Source organism: Narcine bancroftii, chromosome 1, assembly GCF_036971445.1.
Source record: "Narcine bancroftii isolate sNarBan1 chromosome 1, sNarBan1.hap1, whole genome shotgun sequence".
NCBI classification, from domain to species: Eukaryota; Metazoa; Chordata; class Chondrichthyes; order Torpediniformes; family Narcinidae; genus Narcine; species Narcine bancroftii.
The window spans coordinates 468,317,700-468,337,705 of NC_091469.1; the positions used below are offsets into that span (position 1 = coordinate 468,317,700).

A 20,006-nucleotide genomic window follows, 5' to 3' on the forward strand; every position below is an offset into this window, starting at 1 on the left:
TCATTTATTAAGGCCATCCCAGCAACCTGGAGAGATAGGCTTTATCCCACATTTTATGTGAAGCCCAGAAATTTTTTTTCATTTATTCAGTATTCAGAATATGGTTCTTACTGTAAACACCAAGGAGCAGAAAAAGGCCATTTGGCACATCGATCCCACTGTGCCAAAGAAGAGTAATTTATTGATTCTAATTGCAGTTGAAGTGGTGGTGGGCTGCCTCTTGGAAAAAAATGAGTCCTTATGGTAAACGTACTCCAACAATGCTACTGGAAAAAGAGTTAATCAACATGAGGAAAGAATTAAATTGAATTGTTATTGTCACATGTATCAACATACAGTGAAACACTTTTTTGAAACTGTTTTTTTGTACTATCCAAGTCCACCTCGACAATGCTGTTACAGTGCCATGACTAGGACAGGGGTTCAAATCCTGCGATGTCTATACATTCTTCCCGTATCTGCGTGGGTTTTGCTCAGGGAGGGGGGGTTCTGGTTTCCTCCCACCGTTCGAAACGTAGGTTAATTGAGTAGCACAGGCCTGTGGTTCAAAAGCGCTTGTAACCGCTTGTCTAAATTTAAAGTTACTCCATTAAAATTATTTTAAAATTTGTTTAATGGTTTTGTTATTTATAAACATTTCTATGTTTTAGTTGATTTGTAATAAAAATGCAATTTTTACCTCTGAATGTTGGAGACAATTAAAATCTGTGCAATTACTTTCACACCCTTGATAGTTGGTGGAGGTTGAAGCATTGCTGGTTGTAAAAGGATGCCAAAGGAGGGGTCTACTCATTGTAGGATCAGAGGTCCTGCCACCGTCCACATTTCACCTTTGGCGTTCAGTGTGCCTTAGGCCAGCTATACTGGTTTTCAGAATTAGAATTCATTGTCAAACACATCACAAAATGAGTTGTGACATTATTTGTGACAATATTTGTGACAGCACAAATATTGCCATAAAATTACATTTAAATAAATGAATAAAAAGATCCAAGGAATTGAGGGAGGGTCTGTGGTTCATTGTCCACTCAGAAATGTGATGGCAGAGGGAACAAAGCTGTCATTATGCTGCTGGCTGTTTGTCTTCAGGGTCCTGTGCCTTCTTCCTGATCATAGCAGAGCAAAGAGGGTGTGGCCTGGGTGGCGGGGGTCCTTGAGGGTGGAGGCTGTTTTCTTAAGCCTCTGGTAGATATCCTTGATGGAGTGGAGACTGGTGCCCATGATGCCACTGGCCAAGTTGACACTCTCTGTAGTTTTTTTTTGTCCTGTTCTTTGGCACCTTCATAGCATACAGTGATGCAACCAGTCAGAAAGCTTCCCACAGTACACCTGTAGGAGTTGGCAAGAGTGCCAAATCTTCTCAAACTCCTCACGAAGTATAGCTGCTGGCAAGCTTCATGATTACATCAAGGTGGAAGCCTCAGGACAGATCCGTAGGAATGTTGACACCTAGGATCTTAAATCTTTCCACTGCTGATCTCCCAATGAGGACTGGTTTGTGTTCTCTGGATTTCCCCTTCCTGAAGTCCACAATCAGCTCCTTGGTTTTGCTAATGTTCAGTGAAAGGTTGTTGTTGTGACACCACTCAACTAGCTGATCTATCTCCCTCCTGAATGCTTCCTCATTGCCATTTGTGATTCTGCGGATGACTCTTTGGAAGAGTGTTAGGTGTTGGAATTTATCTCAGGTGATTAAAAGAAGCAAATGAAGATATTGCTGGCCAAGGTTTTTGCATGCTCACTTCTGACAGGTGAGGTCCCTGAGGAGAAGATCACTGTTCAAGAAGGGAAATGAGCATAATGCAGGAAATGATGGACCAGTAAGTCAGTAGCAGAGAATTACTGAAAAGGATACTTGGGGATAGGATTTATGCTCATTTGGAAAGTTATGGTCAGATTAGGAACAGTCAGCCCTCTATGAGGGCAGGTCATATCTTAACAATTTGATTGCGTTTTTTGAGGAGATGACCAAAGAAGCTGACGTGAGTAGAGCAGTGAATGTTGACGCTGTTATGGACCATGAACTGACCTTTTGGACTGTCATAATAAAGGAAGGATTTCTGCTAAGAACTCTCTGCAATTTGTGGTACAGCTGAGTGCTGACTCACCAATTGCTTGGAACTTTCAAGAACAAAGGAAGAATCCAGCTGTGAAGCAGAAAGTGACAGAACAGCACTTGGAGCGGTAGAGGGCAGCTGGAGAGCTGTGTAAAATAAGTGAGGATTCATCAATTCATCAGCTTCCCGCAACACAACTTCAGCCATTTCTCTCGTCAACGTTCAATACAACGTCCTTTGGTATCAGTTAAAGAACTGAACTTGGACAATGAATTTTGAGATTGAATTCTGTGGACTGTGTTTTTTGGATTGACTGACCTGGGGTTTTAAGAAAAATACCAAAGGAACAATGTTCGATGAGAAGAGGAATCATTCGTTGGCCAGAGTTGGAAAATCACATTGCGGAATGGGTACTCGAACAGAGGCAAGATTGCTACATAGTCACAAGAAATAATATCAGAGCAACTGCACTGAAGTGGACAAGGTCAAACCCAGAACACAGTAGCGATTTTAAAGGTGCGGTGGGCTGGTGTAGCTGGTGCATGAACAGGAAAAATCTGGTAATATGACAAAAATTGCTCAGAAACTATCACAGGTGACGAAGCAGAAGCTGACTCATTAGATTTAGACAGGGACCCGTACAATGACAGGGGAAACAGTGAGACTCCAGATTTACTTGCTGAGTTCTTTGCTTCAGACGAAGATAGTCATGGAGATGTTTGAAGGATTTTAGATGTGTTTTTTTTACAATATAAAGTTCTTTCTAATATACTGGTAGCTTAACATTTTGTTGTAGGTGAGATCTGAATGGGTTATGGAACCAATCATGTGGTATTTTGAGGAGAATTTTAAGGTCACTTTTTTGTATGTGGCCTATAAGACGACACCTGTTTTTAGTGTGATTTTTGGGTGCTTCATGGGTTGTCTTATATACCAAAATATACAGTATATATACAGTACCAAAGAAAAGGTACAAGGACTGCCTAAAGAAATCTCTTGGTGCCTGCCACATTGACCACCGCCAGTGGGCTGATAACGCCTCAAACCGTGCATCTTGGCGCCTCACAGTTTGGCGGGCAGCAGCCTCCTTTGAAGAAGACCGCAGAGCCCACCTCACTGACAAAAGGCAAAGGAGGAAAAACCCAACACCCAACCCCAACCAACCAATTTTCCCTTGCAACCGCTGCAATCGTGTCTGCCTGTCCCGCATCGGACTGGTCAGCCACAAACGAGCCTGCAGCTGACGTGGACTTTTTACCCCCTCCATAAATCTTCGTCCGCGAAGCCAAGCCAAAGAAGATATACAGTACATATATCTGGATGAAAAAGTAGATGGTGGGTAATGCATAGACTGATTAATTACCAATGTTGTACAGTGTAATGGCATCAATCCAAAATTTGCTATCAATGTCAGACAAAAACAACATTTGGATAATCTTCTGACTTAAATATTGGACAAAAACTTTGTTATTTCTTGGACTGGAGCCCAGGAAAAGGAAGCAGCCTTTATAAAATTTATCAGGAGTTTCAAGAACTTGGAGTTTGTTTTGCTTTTTATCTTTTACATGGATCCCAGATCTAAAAACATAGGGAGACAGGTGAAAGGGGTTAGAATGCACGTGTGGCTCTGATTTAGTGTCGGGCAATAAATGCTGCCCGTGCCAACAAGACCAAACCCTGAGAAAATTGTCAAAGGGGAAAAAGCAATGCTCTTGTATCACATGATGAAATGCAGCCAATACAATCCAATGTTACCACTATATTTGTATCATCTATTTAAATATCATTAAATAATAAAACAAAAGCTCGGCCCACACAGATGAATTATACCCCACACAATTCTTTATAATCCAGAGAGGAGGCAGACAATCCCAAAGTAAACACATGATATTTGGTTCAAAGAGTGATGACAATATTAGCATTGACTGGGACACAACACCCAGAGACATTACTGGCTACGGTTAGTCAAAGGCTATTTAGCCCTCCAATGTCCCTTCACTGCCTGGTTTGCTTGGGATAATTCAGTGCCTAGCATTTCCAAAAGGAAAGAAAATAGATTCCAATGAGCCACTAAATTCACTGAAAGAGTATCACTTCATGACATTTCGTAGAACTGTGTCACATGACCTCACGAAGGGGAATTTGTTTCCGATTCATTTTTTTGGATTTATTTTTGATAAAGTATTGAGCAGATTAGATAGAGGGAATCATTAAAAAAAACTATAGATGCTGGAAATCAGAAACAACAATAATAAATGCTTGAAAAATGCAGAGTTCTGACAAGGAGGCGCAAATCTCTCTCTTTATCCATCCTGATCTGCTGAGTTTTAACAACTTTTTTCTGTTTATGATTAGAAGGGGACAAGTGTATAACATTTGAACTTCTAGAAGGTGCTGAGTAAGGCACCTCATAAAATACTATGCCATAAGCCCTTTGGTGCGAGGAGGGTACAATTGCAACATTTAAGAGATACAGGTACAAGGACAGAAAGGTTTAAAGGAATATAGCCAAATGCAGGCAATGGGATGAGCTCAGAGAAGCAGCTTGGTTCATATAGATGAGTTGGGTCAAAAGTCCTTTTTTGTGCTGCATAATTTTATGACTATCACTCGGAACCATTCAATACTTTTGAAGTTTATTGCCAAGCAGCTTTCATTGTATACAAATCTCATATATAAATAGCCAAGATTAGAGGCTGCATTGACACTGCCAACAAGCTGTTTACTGTATGTCGAGTGTTCTTTCAGACCTGGTCAGAGCTTTATAAGAACATAAGAAGTAGGAGCAAGTATTGGCCATCTGGCCCATCGACCCTGCTCCACTATTTAATAAGCTCATGTCTGATCAGGCCATGGACCCCACTCCACTTACCTGCCTAACAGAGACCTCCCAGTAGCCAACCACTTCAATTCTGAGTCACACTCGCATATTCACATGTCCATGACCTTGTGTACTATCCCACCCTGGCCACCCGCAGATTTGAGGAATAACACCTGATTTTTCCACCTGTGCCCTCTCCAGTCAGATGGCATTAATATTGACTTCCCTGCTTTTTTTTCCTGCTAACCTTGTTCCCCCGCCCCCTTTCCAGTTCTTCCCCCCCCTCCACTCACCCAGCCATCCCTCCTCCCCCGATCGCTGCTGTCGCCTCCCTCCCTTCTCCACCTATCACCTCCTGCCTCCCCCTCCCTCCCCATCCTTTTGTGCGGACACCTGCCGGCATTCTCTCAAACCTCAATGAAGGGCTGCAACCCGAACTGTCAGTTCTGTATTTTTACCTTTGCTACCATAAAGGCCACTGTTTGACCAGCTGAGTTTCTCCAGCATTTTGTGTTTTTACGTCAACCACTCTTTTACCTGCCTTTTCCCCACCACCCTTAATGCCTTTACAATAAAAAATTCTATTCAAATGCATCTTAAATATGCTCAATGAGGCACACTCACCAACTCCTTCAAAGTATTTGATGCCAATACTGGGAAATTGGCGTGCCCTTCCTCCCTACCACTGCATTCCTCCCAGATTCCTCCCAGGCTCATCTTAATCAACTGTAACGATCGTTTGGTGAATATACATAATACACAGTTGATCGTTCGAGTTTACAACCCTGCTTGTGATGATGTTGGAAGCAATTTGAAGCAATGAATTGAGAGGAACACCAAAGAGGCATATCGGTTTACGTTTAATTTTGTAACAGTAGATCATAGTGGCAACTTGGCCTGAAATGATTCTACTGCTCTTTTTAGTACAAACTGGTTAGCAATGCGAGCCTACTTGTCCCTAATAGATTTACAGATGATTCTTCCTCAAGTGCTTGTTCACTTCCCTTTTGGAATTCCAGATTGAGTCTATTTTCACGGCCATTCCTACAGGCCACGATTTTCCTGATCGTAACTATTCCCTGCTGAAAGAAGCTTTCCCCTCACTCACCGTCTAACTCTTGCCTGTCACTGTAAATCCATAATCTTGGACCCTCTCCAATATTTTTGATTGATTCATTTGTTGGGCTGTGGGCATCATTGACAAGGGTAGAATTTTTGACGTATCCCTAACCGTCATCCCCATGTCCCACCCCCCTCATCCCAAAGAAGTCCAGCATTCCTTCTGGTGAGGGGTTCCCGTGATCCTGTTGTGGAGACATGATGATGATATATTTCCAAATCAGGATGGTGATCAGGAACCTGGAAGTGATGATGTTCCCATGTGTCCAAAACCCTTGTCCTTCTTGGTGATTGGGATTGTGGACTCGGGACATCCTGATGGAGTAGACAACGTAGGACACTTTATAAATGCAACATTCCATGCACTGGTGGTGGTGGAGGGATATAAGGTGGTAAAGGATTTTGGTGGTAAATGTTTTGGGTGGTTGATGGGGTGCCAATCATGCAGACTACATGTAGTAAAACATGGAAGTCTGCAGACACCGTAGTTGACATAAAAACACAATGCTGAAGAAACTCAGCAGGTCAAGCAGTGTCCTTTATATAGCAAAGATAAACATATATAACTGACCTTTTGGGCTTGAGCCATTCATCAAGGATTGGAAAAATGTCACCAGACATCTGAATAAAAAAATAAGGGGAGGAGGAGCATGGTCACAAAGGCAGGAGGTAATAGGTAGAGAAGGGAGGGAGGGCATAGCAGCAAGCAAGGGGAGAAGGGATGGCTCGGCAAATAGAGAGGGAATGCGGTGGAGAGCTGAGGGAAAGAAGACAAGAGGGAAAGGAAGGGAGGGGGAAAGAAGAGCAAGTTAGCAGAAACAGGAAAAGTTGATGATAATGCTATCCGGCTGGAGAGAGACCAGACAGAAAATCAGGTGTTGTTCCACCAGTTATGGGTGGACTTGATGGGATAGTACATGAGGCCATGGACAGACATGTGAGTATGGGAGTAGGACAAAGAACTGAAATGGTTGGCCACTGGGAGGTCCCTATCAGTGGCACAGACAGAGCGAAGGATCTCAGCGAAATGATCTCCTAATCGGTGCCCGGTCTCTCTGATGTAGAGAAAGCCACAAAGGGAGCACTGGATGCAGTAAATCAATCTTGCGGATACACAACTGAAGTGTCGCTTCACTTGAAAAGCCTGTTTTGGGCCCCAGACAGTGGTGAGGGAGAAGGTGTAGTTGCAAGTGTGGCACGTCCTGTGGCCACAGGGGAGGGTACTGTGGTGGGGAGGGGGGGGTGCGATTGGTGGGGAGGGATGAATGCACAAGGGAGTCACAAAAGGAGTGGTATCTATGGAAGGCAGAGAGTGGAGAGGGGAAGAGAGGCTTCATGGTCCTGTTGTAAGTGCTGGAAATTCTGGAGGATATTGTGTTGGATGCAGAGGTTGGTGGAGTGGTAGGTGAGGACCAGGGGAATCCTGTGTTTGTCACGTCTGGGAGGAGAGGAGGCCAGGGCAGATGAGCGGGAGATAGAGGAGATGTGGGCGAGGGCTGAGTTGATGGTGGTGAAAGGGAAGCCTGTTTGTGGAAGAAGGCAAACATTTCAGACAATCTGGATGAGACCACCTTACCTTGGGAACAGTTGCGGCAGAGACGGCGAAATTGCAAGAAGGGAATAGAATCCTTGCAGGGGTCAGGGTGTGAGGAATTTTAGTCAAGGTAGTTGGGGGTGTTGGTGGGTTTGTAATATATGTTGGTGTAAAGCATGTCTGCTGAGATGGAGACAGAGAGATCCAGAAAGGGGAGAGTGTTGTGGGAGGTGGACCAGGTGAATTTGAGATTGGGATGGAAGTTGGTAGAGAAGTGAATGAACTTGACAAGCTCATCATGGGTGCATTAGGCATCCCTGATATAGTCATCAATATAACAGAGGAAGAGTTGAGGGGCCTTGCCTATGGAGACTTGCTTCATGAGTTGCCCCACAAAGCCAAACAGGCAAGCAGAGCCCTCCATCCCTTCAACGACTTCAGATTCCCCGAACTGGACCACCTCATCTTCATGTATAAATCCCTTTATACATCCATCCCCCAATAAAGCACTTTTCCTCTTTCTGGACCAGAGTCTCGACCAGTCACCCTCTACCACCACCCTCCTCTGCCTGGCAGAACGTCCTCACTCTGACCAACACGTCTCACTTCCTCCAAATCAAAGGAGCAGCCATAGGAACCCCCATGGATACCAGCCATGCCCAACCATGTTAAAGTTTACTCAAATACAGTTAACGACTATTGAGTCCTAGAGTACAGATACATGCCAACTGGCCCACCACATCTATGCCATCCATCATGCCTATCTATATAAATCCCACATTATTAATTGTTCAGTGCCCTACTCATTGTCCAGATGCCTTTTAAATGCTATTACTGTTTCTGCCTCCACCACCTCCTCCGGCAGCTCATTTCAGTTACCAATTCCTCTTTGAGTGGTTTTTCATTCAGATTCCCTTTAAGTCTTGACTCTTAAAAATATGCCCTCCACTATTAGATATGGGAGGCATATTCTGGATATCTATCTATGTGGAAAAACAAATTCTGCAGAGAGAAGTGGATACGTTAAATTAGTGGACAAGAGTATGGCAGGTAGAGTACAATGTTGGTAAATGTGAGATCATACATTTTGGAAGAAAAAAAATGGAAGGTAAGATTATTATTTAAATGGCAAAAGATTGCACCATGCTGTTGTACAGATGGACTTGAGTATGCTTGTGTATGAATTGCTAAGGTTTGATTTGCAGGACCAATGGGTTGTCAAGAAGGCAAATGGAATGTCGGCCTTCATTGCCAGAGGGATTGAATTTAAGAAAAGAGAGGTTCGGCTGCAATGATAGATGGAACTGATAAGGTCACACCTGGAGCACTGCATGGAGCTCTGGTCTTCTTACTTGTGAAAGAATGTAATGGCTTTGTAGGTGGTGCAGAGGAGGTTCACCAGGTTGATTCCGGAGATGAGGAGGTTCCCTGATTACTCACTGGAATTTGGAAGAACGCAATGCGATGTTATAGAAACATATAAATGTGAAAGGGATAGATATGACAGAAGCTGGAAAATGGTTTCCACTGGTGGGTGAGATGAGAATTAGACGGTTGGCTGCTCAGCAATCTAACGCTCCTACTTACTTTACAGTTCTTTCATCGACTCAGTTCTTTATTCTACAACTAAATTGCTTCAAATTATTTGCCTTTCTTTCTTCTACTTATACTTGCATTGAAATGGCTACAAGAAGTAAATTTGGGAAGAATAAAGAAGTGCCCAATGACTTTAACTATGAAGACGATCACTGAGGTGGTGAATCGGCATAGAGAGATGATAAACAACGATCTTAAAGAAGTTTTGGGTCAGATTGACCAAGTCCAAAAAATAACTAAAGAACACATTGAATGTTTGACAACTGTTGAACAGGAATTGAGCAATTTAACTGAACATGTTGATGAAATGGATAATACATGCTCTGGATTACATAACAGAAATTTGAAATTTACGGTGAAAGTCATTAATCTGGAAGGTAGGAGCAGATGACAGAATTTACATATCCTGGACTTGGGTGAACCTACAGAAATTGGACAACTTACAAAATTATTTTTGGAGTTGCTTTACGAGGTCTTTGGGAAGGAGCTTCTTTCATCTCCTCCAGTCATTGATAGTGTATCACTCTTTATTACCTAAGCCAGCTCCTGAGCAGAGACCATGTTCAGTCATCCTTCGACTACATCATTATCAATATAGGAGCATTTGATTCATGAAACCTGTCGAAGGACACAGGAATATCAAAAACAGCATTTCAGAATTGTAGAAGATTACTGTTCCAAAGTCCTAAAGTAATGTGGTGAATACAGAGAAGTAATGTCAGTGCTACCAGCCCCCCCACATCTCCATCGGGCACACAAAACTCAAAACGGTCAACCAGTTTACCTATCTCGGCTGCACCATTTCATCAGATGCAAGGATCGACAATGAGATAGACAACAGACTCGCCAAGGCAAATAGTGCCTTTGGAAGACAACACAAAAGAGTCTGGAAAAACAACCAACTGAAAAACCTCACAAAGATAAGCGTATACAGAGCCGTTGTCATACCCACACTCCTGTTCGGCTCCGAATCATGGGTCCTCTACCGGCATCACCTACGACTCCTAGAACGCTTCCACCAGCATTGTCTCCGCTCCATCCTCAACATCCATTGGAGCGCTTTCAACCCTAACGTCGAAGTACTCGAGATGGCAGAGGTCGACAGCATCGAGTCCACGCTGCTGAAGATCCAGCTGCGCTAGATGGGTCACGTCTCCAGAATGGAGGATCATCGCCTTCCCAAGATCGTGTTATATGGCGAGCTCTCCACTGGCCACCGTGACAGAGGTGCACCAAAGAAAAGGTACAAGGACTGCCTAAAGAAATCTTTTGGTGCCTGCCACATTGACCACCGCCAGTGGGCTGATATTGCCTCAAACCGTCCATCTTGGCGCCTCACAGTTTGGCGGGCAGCAACCTCCTTTGAAGAAGACCGCAGAGCCCACCTCTCTGACAAAAGGCAAAGGAGGAAAAACCCAACACCCAACCCCAACCAACCAATTTTCCCCTGCAGCCGCTGCAACCGTGTCTGCCTGTCCCGCATCGGACTTGTCAGCCACAAACGAGCCTGCAGCTGACGTGGACTTTTACCCCCTCCATAAATCTTCGTCCGCGAAGCCAAGCCAAAGAAAGAATGTCAGTGCTTTATGAATGTGGTTCAAAACCTTCTCTGCTATATCCTGCATGTATCCACATTATGCTTTCTAATGGTAAAGAAGATGTTTCATTCTACTGAAGAGGCCCAGAGCTACCTAAATTTTTTTACTACTACATTGAGCCCAGTGGGAACTTCTACTTAAGGATGGAAAATGCTTAACTATTATTAATTTTAAGGTTTTCTAACATTTATTACATAACATTTGTTAATTGAGCATTGAATGGTTCTTTTTGGCTGGGTAATTTTTCTCTTTTATTTTTTTTGTTCTCTCTGAGTTATTAAGTTTATTCAGGTTGTATCTGTGCAAGTATTTTTTTCATTCATTTTATTAAAGTCATTGAAGTATTATGAAAAGAATACCAAGAAATACATATTCATTTCTCATTCATAATATTATTTAATCTCTATGGGGAAAAATACATTAGAAATTTTAAAATAATCTTTCTTTAAATGGTAGTCACAATAGATTTAAACATTGTTTTGAAGAGCAGCTTATATTTACATTTACATCAATGGAGCTAATGTCAACAGGTCCAGCAGGGAGAGTTAATTGGGTGTGAAATGTTTTCCTTTGGTAAGTTTGTTACTGAATCTTTAGCAGATTTCTGGGTTCAGGAAGGGAAGGGTGGTTGGGGGAGATTGCAGGATTTTCTTTTCTTCAAGTTTGTATTAGCTATAGAAATATGTTTAAACTTCAACTGTGTAATTAATTTTTACAACATATCACCAGTTTGATATTTTTACTTTAAAGCTGTCATCTGGTGGCCAGATATTTGTTGTACTAATCAATCTACATTAATTCTGGAAAATTATGGATAATACTATTAACTTTCTTAATTGGAATGTAAAAGGCATTAATCATTTGGTCAAAAGGAACAAAGGATTTTCACATATTAAACAGCTTAAAGCTACTTTCGTAACTTTATAAGAAATGCTTATTCATTGTTATGACATTTCCCATCTCATGTCAAAGTGGAGATGGCAGCATTATCATTCCTCCTTTCAAGCTAAAGCTGGGGGGGAGGGGTGTTCAGTTCTTAATAATCAAAATATTCCATTCGTCTATCACAAAGTCATATCAGATATAAATGGTCAATATATTGTTTCATGGAAATTAAATAATAAAATGGTGGTTTTTACTAATATCGAGTCCACGCTGCTGAAGATCCAGCTGCGCTGGATGGGTCACGTCTCCAGAATGGAGGACCATCTCCTTCCCAAGATCGTGTTATATGGCGAGCTCTCCACTGGCCACCGTGACAGAGGTGCACCAAAGAAAAGGTACAAGGACTGCCTAAAGAAATCTCTTGGTGCCTGCCACATTGACCTCCGCCAGTGGGCTGATAACGCCTCAAACCGTGCATCTTGGCGCCTCACAGTTTGGCGGGCAGCAACCTCCTTTGAAGAAGACCGCAGAGCCCACCTCACTGACAAAAGGCAAAGGAGGAAAAACCCAACACCCAACCCCAACCAACCAATTTTCCCCTGCAACCGCTGCAACCGTGTCTGCCTGTCCCGCATCGGACTTGTCAGCCACAAACGAGCCTGCAGCTGACGTGGACTTTTTACCCCCTCCATAAATCTTCGTCCGCGAAGCCAAGCCAAAGAAAAGAAGAAGATGCCCCTAACACAGATGATGTGGGGCTTTCTGAATGTGTTTTTCTTCTTTACTGGATTTGAGTTTATATTCTCTTGTACCTGGTGGGAATTTCAATTATTGATTAGACCCTGTTTTGGATCATTTGTCTCTTAAACCTTCCATAATTACTAAATCTATCCCATGAATTCATTCTTTTTTAACAGATTATGGCATTTCTGATGTTTGGCATTTTATTTATCCAAATGGTAGAGAGTATTCTTTCTTTTCACATGTTCATCAAACTTATTCACGAATTAATTATTTTCTTATTGATAATCAACTGATCCCACTGACTCGCTCCTGTAGTTATCAAACTATAGTAATATCAGATCAAGCCCCTTTTGTGTTATCTATGCCTTTACATGGCTTTCCTCAGATAAAAAGACCTTGGCATTTCAATTCGAGTTTACTATCAGATTATTATGGAGAACCAGATAACCTTTTTCTTTGATACAAACAATTCCTCTTAAACTTCTAGCCTGATCATTTGGGATGCTGTGATAGCTTTTCTGGGGGGCAAATTAAAAGGAAGGCCAATAAAGAAAGATTAGAATTAGTTTGTCAAATTAAACAAATTGATCAGCAATGTGCTCAAACTAAAAATTCCGAGTAATATAAAAAGCAAGTTGAACTTCAAACTAAATTTGATCTTCTTTCATTGTAACCAAATGAAAACCAATTATTAAAGAATCAGAGTCAGTTTTGTATCCAGGGTGATATATCAGGCAGCTTTTAGATAACCAGATGAGAGGTTTTCCAGCCAAGCGGAAAATTACAAAGATTTGAAACGATGATGGTAACATTAAAGCAGACCATTTTGAGATTTTACACCAGTGATTCTCAACCTTTTTCTTTCCACTCACATACAACTTTAAGTATTCCCTATGCCATAGGTGCTCTGTGATTTTTGATTCACTTTATTCGGTTATATCGAACTTTATATTGTCAGGCACATTGTGATAGTCTGGGTACAGTTTAGAAAACTCTTTGGACTTAACGGTGTTTCTTTTTCAAGTTCTATTTTATCCAATCATCTTTTTCAACCTTCTTTACACAATCCTGTTTTTCATGAATGGTTTAGATTGGATATTAAATGTTTCAAAGATCTTTTTATTGACAATAGTTTTCTGTCATTGGAACAGCTTTCTGGAAAGTTCAATTTATCAAATATTCTTTTGTTTCAGATATTTGCAATCAGGCATTTTCTTAAATCTCAAATACCTAATTTTCTTCGGGGATCTGATACAAATGTTGTTGATGTGTTATTTAGGCTACACATTGTTGCACAGGTTTGGTATCCATTATTTATAAGCTGGTGGGTTTGAGACATGCCCCTCTAATTAAAATTAAAAATGCCTGGGAACAGGATTTAAACGTTACATTAACAAAGTCTGGTATCTAATTCTTAAGCTGGCTAATATAACATCATTACATCATTATTTGTTACAATTTAAAGTTGTACATAGGGCTCATATGTCTAAAGCTAAATTATTTTGCATTTATTCAGATGTAAATTCTTGATGTGATAAATGCAAGAGAAGCAGGTTGGTCTTTTTAGTGCAACTGGAGAAGATGATATTCTTTTAACTCCAATTAAATGTAAAACTCTGTCTTTTGCCTCTCTCTTGGCCGGACGTGCAATATTGTTGAGGTGGAAGGATGCAGCCCTGCCCACTCAGCTCAACATTAGTTCCTGTTTAAATTTAGAAAAGATACATTACTCATTTAATAACTAAAATATAAGATTTCAAATGCTATGGGGAACATTCCTGAATTACTATCATAACCACTAGGCAAAATATTATTTTTGAATTTTATTATTTGCCATTTTATTTTGTAACTAAAATACATATTTTCTTTAGTCTTATGCCTTGAGTTAGGGGATAGAGTTTAGACTCAGGCCAAATGTGGTTTTGTTTTCTTTGTTGTTCGAATTTTGAATTACGGTTGTGATATGTGTTTTATAATTTGGTAAGTTATTTAATTTGTCATTAATATTATGCATTCCACGAATGTTTTGATTATATATGCTTTTTGTGAAAATTAATAAAAAAATTTTTAAAAAGAAAAAAAATGGGGGGGGTTTGGGAGAAGATTTAGGAACTGCTTTTCCCATAAAGTGATGTCTCTGTGAAATACTCTGATCAGAGAACAAGTGGAGGCCACGTCAGTGAATATATTTAAAATGCAGATGGATAAATTATTGCAAAGTAGGGAAATTAAGGGTTGTGGGGGAAAAAGGCCATTTAAATGAACCTGAGTTCATGGCCAGATCAGCCATGATCTTATTAAATTACAAAACAGGCTTGATGGCCCAAATGGCCAAATCCATCTCTTTCTTATGTTCCTATGGCTTTTATAATTTTGGTACCTATAGAAGTAGGATATGACCGCTGATAATATAGGTCTCCTACTGATTTATATTATTTTGCAACTTATCCCTGAATGTATTTGTTTTGAAAGGCTAACTTTTATGTGCTGGTGAAGGCTATATACACGCTGGGATATGGTGCTTCCTTGGTTGCTCTCACGACTGGATCAGCACTTCTTTGCCTCTTTAGGTGAGAAACTGTTATTTGATTTGTTTACCCTCACAGACATTCCCTTTGTGGTCAGTGGATAGGGGTGTGAGAAAGTGAGCCAGTGCAGATGAGCATCCACAAGGGATGCACCTTTTACTTCCTATAGATCAGGGGTGGCCAATCTACAGTCCCTGGGTCAACTGTGGCCTGTTGCCCATTTTTAAGCGGCCTGTTAGAGAACAAAATGGCGGCGCTGCCGGAGCTGGTGTAAAGGCAGTGCTGTCGCTGGTTCAGGCACACAGAGAGCGAAGCCTCAGAGCTCCCCTATGGGGTCCAGCCGCCCAGTCCAACTGCTGTTGGCTCTGTACAGGCTTTAAACGGCCAACAGTGGTTGAAAACCACCGGGCTCTTATTTGGCCTGTGACTCCTTATATTTTTTCTGTATGTGGCCCACAACAAAAATAAAGCTCGGCTATCCCTGCTCGAGATGCTGCATGACCTGTTGAGTTTCTCCAGCATGTTTGTGTATTCAGCTTGATGGGAATGATTACACATTTTCTTAAAGATTTTGTTAAGGTTTCACACCTGCTTCTTACAACTGGGCGAAACACCTCGAGCAAATGTTCCAAAAACAGGTGCAGAATGCTGTACATTGGGGCAAAAGAGATCAGTCAGTTGCTGCCAATATAATTGTAGGGAGGTTTAGCTTCTGCGGCCATTGTGATTTACTCTGATCTATTACCAAATAATTCATTCTCCTAAGTGCAGAGAACGATTGTTTCACTAGAAGCCTTAGTAGTTGTCGCAGGATTCTGGTTGAATAAAGCCCAGGTTCCTTGGTCTCATATTGAAATGGATTGTTTGTTGTCACATGTACTGGGATAATGTGAAAAAATGTTATTTTGCATGCTATCCAGACAAGTCAACCTCTACAGGATACAACAGGGTATAATGCAAGAACAAAAACAAAATTGCAGGATATAGTGTTACACTGAAAGCTAAAGTGCAGCTGATAGCGTCACACAAGTCAAAAGTGTGGGGCAAAACGTAGAAGAGAAAAGGTACAGTTCAACAAAAGCGATCTCTAGGCCTGCTGCCAAACATGTTGTGGCGCGTAGAGTCCGCTCCTGTTAAAGTCCACATATTCTGTATACTGGAATGAAAAAATAAACATGTAGGCATTCAAGCAAACCTTCCCTAATATGGGAATTTTCGAAGAACCTACTACACTAATTGTGGTGCAACTGCAGTCAGATAGGGTGGGGAAATATTGCTGCTAACTGCCCACAGTGGGACTTCAATGTACCCCCTCCATTTTCATGTCATCCATCTGCCTATTCTGGAGTCAATTTGGTTTTGACTTCTGAATTATTCCATTTGTTCACCTATGGCATAGTGGTTAGTGAGGTGCTGTTACAGCACCAGCGATCTGGGTTTGAAACTGGTGCCCTCTGTAAGAGAGGGCCCCTCCCAGTGTCTGTGTGAGTTTCCTCCAGGTGCTCTGGTTTCCTCCCACCATTCGGGGGTTGTATATTAATTGGGGTATTTGAGCAGCACGGGCTTTTGAGCCAAAAAGGCCTGTAACCATGCTGTATATCTAAATTTTAAATTGAACATTTAAAAATTTAAACATGACCTAGAAAGATGGTATGGAAGCAACAACAGTGTGCAGATTGTAAACCCAAAATGGGACACACAGTAATTAAATTTGCTTCAGAATTCTTTGCGCCCAGTCTCTGCCCAGTGTTTTTTTTTACAAGAACAAGAGCAGAATCCAGCACCCCCAGTGAGGGATAGTCCTAGGTTTGGTGTCACCCACTGTGGTAACTCATGGTGTCATCCCCCCACCCCTCCCCCCCCCGATGGACCTCCTCTCATACCAGACCATACAGAATCCTTAGTAATGATTTTTGTACTGTTACTTGTAAATTGTAATCCTCGTTTATCACTGAATGTAATGGCAATAGTAGTGAGATAAACAGCTAGCAAAATTAAAATTACACCTTTAAATTACAATATCATTCACACAGCCTAAATGTATTTACATTCACATAGTTTCATGGGGTTAAAGTGAAAATTCGGTAAGAAAACAATAGAATTCAAAATCAAAACATTTAAGAACTACATCAAAATTCCATTGATTTTGATGTTAAAATCTATCGCTACATGAGACCCTTCTTTTCTGTTAATTACTTCTTCATTTTCTAAAATGTAACTGATATTGGTTCAAAAATACTAATTACCATACTATTACAGCTAAAACACCAGAAAATATGAAAAAAGTAGCAACTATAAAAACACCAACAGCAATGAAAACAACAGCGCATGCAGATGAAAACACGTGATTCAAAGTGCCATTATAATTGGGTAATAATGACAGCTCTGACCGGAGCACTTTAGAAGGTTCAAAAAGTAAATTAGCATAGAGTTTTACTTTGATACATGTAAGTTGGGCGTACAAAAAATGTTTTTGTTGTTATAACGATCTGCAGGGATATTTTTTAAAAATATAACAAATTTCTGCTGAAACATTGCACAAAAAATGTGTAGACAGTCATTTTGGTGTTTCCCCCTCTGATAGTGTCACCTGGTGCAGTCCGCACCTCCCCCCCCCTACCCCCACACCCCGCTAGTGATGCCAATGCTGGTCCTGAGACAACATAAATAAGATAAAAATCACTTGGCTGCTTGATGAATTCCTTCAGCATTTCTGGTTTTTGTTATTAATGATAGACTGAAATTTTTCTTGTAAATATTTGCCTTCCCAGCATGTGATAATTAAACTAGCCTTGGTTTTTTGATTTCCAATTTCAGTCAACAGCCAAAAGGCCCATTCCTCCGAAATACAATTGCTGACCTGGTGTGACGAATTTTGCAATCATTTATGAGCCCACTGGCTCTGAGCTGCCTCTTAGTCCATCCACAACATACGGTTAGAAACGCTAAGGCTTGTGCAGAGCAGAGGAACTACTCTTGTTCAATACGAGTAGAATAGCCATCTCTCCCACTTCTCAAGACTGTAAGAAAAAGGAATCTGAACAAGTGTAACCATCTGGCCCATCAGATCCATGAAAACACCTGTTTTTTAATCTCTGGCCTATTTTGAGGCAGGCAACAAATTCCATATTCACCTGATATCACTTGATATCCTCTCTTTAGCAACTGTGGCCTGCTTGTTGGTGAAGGTGATAGGCTGCTTCCCTTACAGTCATGAATAATCTAACCAAAGGAAGCATGTTGGAGTGACCACAGAATCAGGTTGCCATATGGATACCTCATCCTGAGAAGCAAAGAAATAAAACTGAGTTTACCAGAAATCCATAATAAAAGGAAACATGCTGACAATATTCAACAGGTTAGGCAGTAGCTATGGAGAGAGAACCAATGTTAATATTTCACATTGACAAGAATTTCCCTCACTTTCTCCTCTTATTTTAGATATCCCACCCTATCTTAGTAAGGATAAGATCTACTAATGCAAGTTCGTACAGAACTAATTGAATCACTAGGTAAGGGGTGGAGAGGCTGCAGTCGTTAGGATTGAGCAGAATTCAAATCAAATCACAGGCCCTCCGCTCCAAAGATGTGGCTTGACCTACTTAATTCCTCCAGCAGTTTATTTTTACCCTGTGTCGCAGGTTAATTTTTGCTTAGCAAAGTTCTTTCACAACTCACTGGAGCACCCATGTTTCTCACTGGACTGACATGTGTGAGTCAATATCTTGTTAATAGACAATCAGAGGAGTCAGATTACATCACATGTCGCTATCATGGGTGATCTTCCCCTACATTCTCCCACCCAATACCCTATCAGTACAGCACCAATCATACTGGACAATAAAGATTTTTCTTCCTGAACAGTTGGGTGTATTTTATGCATTTTCGGCTATTGATCATGAAAATCACATTAAAAAAGTTCTATCATGTACTGTTTTTATAAGATACAACCATTTTGTTGTGATTTCCTATCATATTTTAAGTCTACTAGTGCATTGCCCTCTAAGCAAACTGTTTTGGTCAGACCAAGCATGCCTGGGCATGCACTCAGTGCAGGTGGTATGAAAATGTGGTCTTAGTGTAGTGTGAATAAAAGCTCTCATGACTGGAAGCTTTTATTAGCTTACAACTGAATGGTCTTCAGAAGGGCTCAGGGTTTAGGCAGGAAACCAGAGTTATCTATGGGTAGATGGGGGCGAAGCCAGCCATCAATATAAAACACCACCAGTGAATCTCAGTTCACTGCACTTAGGTATGGAAGGCATTTAAAGATGTAGAGAATTTTCTTGGCAGCTGCAGAGCACCAAACTACAGTAGATCCTACTAATTGACAACATGTTCCAAGCATACAAGACCATGAAGTGCAATATGTCATTGAAAATTCATTTGCTGTATTCGCTTTTGGACTTCTTCCCTTCTGATCTTGGTGCAGTCAGTGACAAGCATGGTGAAAGGTTTCACTAGGGCATTGCAACCATGGAAAAACTGTAACAGGGCGAATAGTATCCATTAATATTAAAACTGGCCACTGACATGAGCGGCATCGGATGCCGAGTACAAACAAAAATATTTTTTGGTCCGTTGAACCTACACAATGTGGCAGCATCATTATGCAATGAAACATGCTAAATTTAATCAAGGTTAATTTAATGTTTCTCCAACTTCCTACGTGATACAGCAAATGTGAAAATATCTTTGTGTTCAGTTTGAAATTGTCTATCATAATCTCCAATTTTTTTTCAGGAAGCAAACCTTTGGAAAAAATTGTTGTCTAGTGCCATTAGATGCAACAATTTCATCTCAGCATTTGCTCATAATCCAAATTATCTATTTATTGTTAGACATTATTGTACCACTGATTGCAAAAGCAATTAAAAGAATCATATTATTGGTGACGATATAACATTTTACTTCCAGTGTTCATCCAGATAGTAATTTTTCTCCCCTGCATGGATATTAATTTGTTATTAATTTAAGAACTAAACAAGTATTCAAGGGCTTTACTATGGTGCATCAGCAAAACTATCTTATGCACCTTCCAAATACTGGTCATTAATGTTAGAACAACTATTTTGTTGGCATTCTATTTTATTATAGAAATAATCGTTAACAGCTTTAACTTTC

General features: G+C 40.9%; 1 protein-coding gene across 3 annotated transcripts in view; it reads left to right on the plus strand.

Moving 5' to 3' along the window:
- vipr2 (vasoactive intestinal peptide receptor 2) overlaps positions 1-20,006 on the plus strand; it is a 117,449-nt gene that overhangs the window by 51,205 nt on the left and 46,238 nt on the right. For all 3 annotated transcript variants that reach the window (XM_069914719.1, XM_069914717.1, XM_069914718.1), the window contains one exon: positions 14,827-14,924. In XM_069914719.1, coding sequence (XP_069770820.1) covers positions 14,827-14,924 — 98 coding nt within the window. The remainder of the gene's footprint in view (positions 1-14,826; positions 14,925-20,006) is intronic.